Here is an 8,175-nt window from a genome sequence, read left to right as displayed (position 1 = left end):
ATCAATCATTACTTCAATATTATCATGAAAGTTTGTATCTAAAAGTACTGAATTTAAAAAGAAAAACAGGTGCAACTCAGTACATGTGAAAGAAGTGAAACTTCTTTAGTGATCTCTATTCCTTTATAATGAATAAGTAATGATTGATGAAAGAAAGAGAGAGTACGAGAATTTTCAGGATTTATGCTTTCCAGCATATTTTATTTTTAGTTCACCTCAGGAGTATTACTTTGATACGTTTTTATATCATTCGATAATAAAAAAAAATGGTCAAGTTTTTTTCGCTTCGGTTTATTTTTCCAAGTGCTTAAGAAACCGTAAACTATCAATAATTTTCAAGGCATTTACACTTACTGTCATATAACTGCACAGATATAACCAAAACATTAATTTAGCACTGAATATACAGTATGCAATAATATATGAGATGCCTGTCACCAACAACTGACTGTAATGCAGATATGCGCATGCGCATGCGCGCCTTTCTATTCTCATAGCTTACCGCGTCGCGAGACAAAACGTTGCAAAACGTGTCGTTTCATGGCCTTGAGATTTTACTCCCATCGAGCCCAAAGAAGTTTCGCTTCAAAAATGCGGCTTAACATTTGTAATTGTATCATAAAAAGTGTATTTCATATCTACTTTTAGGTATAACAATGTACAGAGTATCCACGTGTTGTGAGCGTTCATCTCTAAGGGTGCTGCATATCTTCATTCTACTTGCAGCGGCAGTAGCTATAGGATATGGGGTTTACATCCCTTACGAAATAAACGAACTACAAGAAAGACCGCACTTTTATTCAACCCATAGCTGGGCTGGTTTGATTGCTTGTGGATTATTCGCCCTTGTGGTTTGTAACTCAAAATATAATAATTAGAATTTCCATTAACATGTAATATAACCCACCTATTTACATAGCCACCAACGGTGTGAACAATGATTGTTACGGTGTATATGAAATAGAAGATGATACTAAATCGCAAATTATTCTCTTGCTACATTCTAAATGGTTTTTAAAATAAAACGCTTGTTCCTTTTGATCGTTTGTAAGTTCTAAAAACACTTTTTTATTGTCAATGTTTCCCAATCCAAAGTTTGTCATCTTAATTAACCCCTTCATAAATCCCTTCTGATAACACTCCTAGAATACTCAAGGAATATAGTGCTGTAAACACTTAACAGTTGCCCCATCTATATCCTAGGCTATTTTCGCCGCGTCCAATTTTCCAAATATTGGGCACTCAAAAAGGTGTCCAATGGTCCTGTAACTGGTCGCAATCGCACAGATTGTCATCTGCCTTGCCCCATTTAAAGAGATTATTCCTCGCGCGCACGGACCAAAACTAGAATAACCCACTTCCTTAACAATTTGTGAACACTAACCTATTCTCGGTATAGCTCATGTTTCTGGTTATAATATATCTCTAACTAGCCCTTCATGCCTAAGAAGATGTCCTACCAACCTATCTTGCCTATTTCTTAATGCCTTCCATAGAGTCCTTTGTTCTCCTACACTTTCTAATAAATCCCCATTTCTAACCCCTAACTCTCCCTCCACAGTAATCCTCATTACTCGCCTGTAACGTCACATTTAGAACGCTTCTAACCTTTTTCTTTTCCGCCGCGCTCACTGTCCATGTTTCGCATCCATACAGCGCCGCGTTCCAGACATACACCTTTAACAATCTTCTAAACAAATTTCTAAATTAACCGTTTGCGAGCATGGAAGTGACTATTTTTATTAAAGGCGACTCGACCCTGCGCTATCTTTTACTTTATATCCCTACTACTCATTCCGTCCAGACTTGTCTGACTTCCTAGAGTACTCAAGAAATGATCCCTTCGAATTTCAAATCTTTTGATCCATCAATACAGACTGCATAATCGATCACTGTAGCACCTGTTTTAATCCGTTAAGGAATCGAAATTGAAAGGGTCGCTCCCTAATGCACCCCTATAGTACTCAGGGAATAATCCCTCCAAATTTGAAATATCTAGGCTGTGTATTATCCATCAGTCAGTTGGTGCAATTGTTTCATTGTTTACCGCAAAGTTAATAAAGAATTTATGGATATAAGCAACTGTATTTACTAATTTCAAGGTAGAAAATTTAAAAACTATCCAAATAGAAATAGAAATTAATATTTAGGAATTTTTACACTAAATTCTTTTTTGCTAGCTGGCCTGCGGATTTTTAAAATTTATTCTTCTATTAATGTGTGGTCCAGTGTCATGTTGCTTACGCGCGAGCTGTATACCTATCCACGCAGGCCTTGGACTAGCTGCTTATTGGACTGCTATCGTCGCAATCGTCAGCGCAATACAAAGGGATTTAGTGGAAGCCAATATGTAAGTTAACGTAACAAATAGAAAAGAGAGCTTTATTCCTTTCACTGGGTAATAGTTGTTATTAGTATTAACAATAATTTTTACTAAAAATAATAATAATTGTTTTAATGCTGACGTTATTTCCCATAACTAGTGGGGTAAAATCAAACCGTCGTGCAGAAATTTATGCTCTATATGGGATCCGTCAAATGGTCACACACCATCTAGTGGCAAAATTTATAACTCGAATGAGGGAAAAATTTACATAGGAACTGTGCACGCAAATTGTAAAATTGTTTATTAAAATAATAAAACATGGTAAAAAAGTAAAAATTTTTTTGATGATGGAGTCGACGAAGTTTTCTTCTAAAGTTAAATCAAATAAAAAGTTAATATGTTCAGTGAAAAGCTGCAATAGCACTTCAGACATAGATCTTCACTCTTCACCTACATTAACTACTTTCCAATAAAAACTAACCGTTTTATATATGTAAAAAATATATTCGGAAAATTAGAGAAAAAAGTAAACTAATAGAAGCTTGGATGAAAGCAGTAGGTATCAAAGAAGTGAATTCCGGAATAAAAATTTGTTCACGTCATTTTAATGCACATGATTATATTTCAGCAAGTATTTACCATCAGCCATAACCTTAATATTTAAAACTAGAATCATACTAAAATTATAAAGTGAGAAATTATTTATTCCTGTGTAATTGATTTAACACAATTCTAATGATACGATATAAGTATTTTGAGGTTAAGAACCTACCTGCTGCAATACAACAAAGTTGCAATAATGTGTTTGCAACGTTCTCTTAAATCGGCTTTGCACGTGCAAGTCATTGATATGATATTGCTTAAATCACCCAGAATCACCTCACCAATTATATAACGTGAATCACTTTTTAAATCCGAAGTTTGTAAAAAGTAGGCAGTAAACTTGACGGAATTTGAATGCTAGCTTCCGGATTTGTTATTTCCGAATTTTATAATGTGATTGACATTAAAAACACGCTCACCTTCAACGAAATTTCCTTTCCGAGGCTTTGTGTCAGCCCAATCACATATTGTGTCAATACTTATCATTTTATCGTAATTTAAAAACTTGGAAATTGCACGGTCCACTATAGGAACTACGATAAATTTTCCCTAATGGGCGCCATGCTTTTAGGCTCCTCCCATTTGACGGATCCCAATAAATTTAATTTTATTTCAGTAAGAGAAAGAAGTACAAGGGGGCCGATCTAGGTCTCTGGTGGGGAGATACTTTGAACGATTTCTTAGAAATCACCAAACGCGAAGATCAGGCTGGATTCCAACAAGTTTATTATAAAAAACTTAGAACAATGCAACCCCGCCATCGTCGCCCAATTTTCGTCGTACCCCAAAGACCACGAAAAATGTTTCCACAACGACGTTTCACACTAACGCCAAAATTTAACCCAGAGAGAATAGATGAAACTACAGTAGATTTAATACCACAACAAACAGATTTATCCGAAGAAATTGAAACAACAACACTACCTTCTCCGCCTCACCTCCCAGGAAAGGATCCGGTGTATCCCGGTGGTGGTATGTTTGAACCTTACCAGGAAGAAAATTTTGAAGTTGCTAGGGTTCATTTAGCGGGTGGGCTTTCATTTTTATTGGTCTGTTGCGGTCTTCTAGTCACTTATTCAGTATTGAGTCGGTTTTGGTGTAGAAGGTAAAGATCTGTTACACTCTATTACCAGTTTATACTTATATGCTCTTTGATTTTGTCAACTGTCTACATAATACGCAAATAAATGAATGAATTCAGTAGTTTTCAAAGTTCAACAACAAAATGGTAAACTATCTGGAATGTAAACGATGCAACCACTAATCGGAGAGAGGGATGTGGATTGGCAGAACACTAAAAAGGTGTTTTCAGCTGGAGGGGCGTATGCGAAGGGGATCAAGATGAAAATTCAAATATTGTTTGGACATTGTACAAAATTAATTTTTTTGTTTTTATTAGATATTCTAAACCACATTCGATTTATGCTAAAGAATGTGGAAAACACAATTACCCAATGTTCTTCGAAACTTTCCATCTAAAACTTGAACTTATCTACAAATCTAGAGAGTATTGTAAATACTGTAGTTCTTAGGCTTTCACGGCCGGCGTCTATCGATGCTGTGTTTTCTACCCGGCTTTTTGGCCGTGGTCCATGGAATCTTGCTTTTCCAAACGTTTCGCCGTTCTTTGCTGACGGCATCTTCGGTGGTAACTGGGCATGTGCTAAGTCGTAACTGATTTCAAGTTTTATCATCACTTACGACTCACCACCTGCCCAGTCACTACTGAAGATGCCGTCAGTAAAGAACGGCGAAACGTTTGGAAAAGCAAAATTCCACGGACCACGGCCAAAAAGCCCAGAAGAAAACACAGCATCAGTATTGTAAATATTTATGCAAAAATTAAGTGATACAATACCTATTTGAAATTTCAAGTACCTGAAAAATGAAAAACTAACCTCGTCATCTTATTATAACTAACATTAAAACGTATTTTATGGTATTCATTCATGTAAGTATGTAGATAACAAATTATTCATCAATTTATATTAACTATTATCTTGGGATTATGCATACGTACATGTACGCATACGCGAGAAAACTAATTAATTCCTATTCGTATTTGTTGTGACATCTCTGAGAGAGTAGAAGAATAGTTACTGAAAACTGCCCGCACAAACCCTGATTAACTATAAGCCAATGACGCCATTAAATAGCGATTGTACCATCAAACCACCAACTAACAAATTTCAGATGTAGTGTATTAAATAACATTATTCATTAGTCTTAAAAATATGCATCAATTACTTCAATATTGTACCACACAATAAATAAGTAATACCGAGAATAATTTCATGGTTTAGAATTGCAAAGAGATAATCAAGGAAACTTACCAGATTCAAAGGCAGTAGTTGGCGTCTTTTGTAATCCATTTTAATTCAGCAAAATTACAATAATTTATTGTTAATAATAATATCACCATTCACACACTCTATTACTGAGATACTTTTAAACTGTTATCGCTATTAGAACACACAATCAACAAGTCCGTACTCGTGCAAGAACGCGACCCGCTGACTCAGCAACTATTAATACATTTTCATTCTCTGTCATCCACGAATTGAACCTCACTTTTAAGCATTTTTCTATTGATACAATAAATCCACGGCTGAGATGATCCGAGTAATATAGACAGTACGTAGGTTCCGACTGGGCCAAAGTTTGTGGTATATTTAACGGAAAGGAATTAATTAGATGTACGAATAATTATCCTTTTCGACATTTTTACAATTTCGATTCCAACTATTCGAGTAAATTGAGTAGACACTGGTACAGAATGGGACTTAATGAAACAAAAACAATTTTAATCTTTATATTTATTATAAAAAATGTTGTCATGATATAGATAATTATTTACAATAAATCTTAAACTAATATTCAGGTAGACTTTAGGACATATATAACTCACTTCCTCTCTCTCAACTTTATTTACAAATGCTGAAATAGAAAAGAAGTTAATAGTTTTTGACTAAAAATTGGGATCCGGATGCTAAGACTAGAGGTATAATTGCATATGTGATTTGCAACCCTATTTTCGCCTTTGGGCCCGAATTTCACCCTTGAAAGAAATCCTAATACCAAAATCCAAATAAAGCACTTCTAGATTTCTCGAAAAGTCTACTAAATGCACCAATACTTCATATTTTTGAAATATCTTGATCCCGAAATCCGACTGCCCTTAATAATTTAACTAATTGGGCTTTGAAATTAGAAATTGTAGGTTACCCTCTTGGTTCTTTTTGTAGTAGTATCCTAAATAATCGATCGAGATTTGTACACATCCTCGTTTCAAAATCAAAAAATCCAAACTGGACTCATTCAGTAGTGAGACTAGATTTGAATTCAGCACCGAAAGATGATGTCTTGGTTGTTTTGATCTCTTTCCCCACTAAAGGAGTGCTTTCAATAAGGCCAAAACGTGCGTTATATAGGATTTGATGTTAGGATTGCTGAGAAAATTCTGAAGGTACAATTGCCCTATTAGAAGAATGAACTATTCTGTACAGACGTTTCGTCAGCTACTGCGGCTGACATCCTCAGTGGTAGTGCTGCGTTGACAACTGAGGATCTAAGCTGCAGTAGCTGACGAAACGTCTGGACAAAATAGTTCACTTAGACCACGGCCCTATAGCCCAAATCTTCATTCTACTATGGATTCCGGCCGTGAAAGCCTTTGTTCTTATATAATTTTACCCTACTGGTTGTTTTCTTTTCATAATTACCAATCCAATCTTCCTTTTCCTTACCTTAACTACACATTATTTGCCAAAATCTTATTTTTATCACCACCAACCATGATGATGGGGTTCAACGACGATGACCTTCTCTACAACAGGTACAGGTACATGAACTTTTTTCACGATGACATGATGATGATGCTGATGTATCAGTGGCACGTGAATTATATGATGTTCACTGCAAATGTAATTAAATATTGTCATAATAATTGCAATTAACAGATAATGGACAAAATAGTATCAGAGTTGATATTAAATTCAGATTTCATTTACAATAAAGATGCAATTCATATTTATTATCTACTAAAAAGGTCTCTGGTAAAAGGATAGCTGGTAATGAAAATTGAAACCTTTCTTTTGACCAAAAGTAAACATGTCGTTAATCGATTACGTATAGTACGTAACTAATTTCAAATACGTACAAAGAAAGTAAGCAGCTATTAACACTGCAATGCTAAATAAAGAGTAACAAGTAATGAAAACCAAACGATTTATTTGTTTAGATATCGTACCTAAACGTAACAAAAGTATGCAAGTTGTTGTCGCCATTACGTCAATAAATAATGGTGACATACAACATAAAATGCCACAGTTCCTGTTTTAATATTACCTGAAAGTATGTAGTTTGAGAGAGTTCGTTCATTAAAGTAAATGGTTGTTTTTAACTGGGGCTAATTCAAATGCAATTGTGGAAAAAGCGCACAACTTTCACGAATCGAAGAAAAAATTTTGCAGGATACCAAGCCCACCAATAAAATTAAATCGGTACGTACTTCAACACATGGTGAAACTCGTTAATTGATAATTTTTGAATAGAAACTGTTATCGATTATTATATGTAACAGTTTGTACTAGCCAGTTCAAATTTGGACGGTACATTTTCATTACGATGGCATTTTCAGGATATTGTACATGCAACCAATCATACACTCGAATGTAGACATTTAGACCCGCCCAAGTTTTTTCAATTGTTCAGTTCTACCTCGAAAACTTCAAAATTGAAGATTTTTAACTAAAGATTTGGAATAAACGATAGCCAATTATTTTATTTAAACGTTTTAATGGTCAAGCAGTTCCAGAATGTAGTTTTACAGGAGGAAATTAAGATTTCCTCAACTGTTACAATTACAAGCCATAAACGGTTTTCTCAAATTTTATCAAAATAATCCTAAAGCAAACGTACTTACTAAAGGAAAAGATCTAAAGGCGTTGGTCAAACCTAGAAAAAGAAACCTACATAATCGACCATTATCGTTAACATATACCTAAACAAGTTTATATTTTTAGGAAAATTGTGTAATCGGATGTGACATTTGCAATTTTCTTATAATGTCATGCTTTGATAGTCTTGTGATGTATTAATATATCAAATTTAAAATTCAATTTTTTATGATGAAGGAGAATAACAAAAGTGACAAAATTACATAATGATATAATTTCCCAATCGTTTTATTTCAGCAACTGTTCGTCTACGAAATGAGTATCACAATTGTTTACATGTACGCATAC

At 34.6% G+C, this 8,175-nt stretch overlaps 1 protein-coding gene across 1 annotated transcript in view; it reads left to right on the top strand.

The window, feature by feature from the left end:
- Window positions 1-4,038, top strand: part of LOC108732740 — a 10,568-nt gene extending 6,530 nt beyond the window's left edge. Inside the window, exons 4-6 of the mRNA XM_018463693.2 lie at window positions 649-851; window positions 2,181-2,350; window positions 3,546-4,038. Of these exons, the coding sequence (XP_018319195.1) occupies window positions 649-851; window positions 2,181-2,350; window positions 3,546-4,038 (866 nt within the window). The remainder of the gene's footprint in view (window positions 1-648; window positions 852-2,180; window positions 2,351-3,545) is intronic.
- Window positions 4,039-8,175: the final 4,137 nt, after the last annotated feature.

Source organism: Agrilus planipennis, unplaced genomic scaffold (assembly GCF_000699045.2).
Source record: "Agrilus planipennis isolate EAB-ADULT unplaced genomic scaffold, Apla_2.0 scaffold61, whole genome shotgun sequence".
NCBI classification, from domain to species: domain Eukaryota; kingdom Metazoa; phylum Arthropoda; class Insecta; order Coleoptera; family Buprestidae; genus Agrilus; species Agrilus planipennis.
Note: the sequence above shows the minus strand (reverse complement) of the source record. Positions and strands in the feature narration are given on the sequence as shown.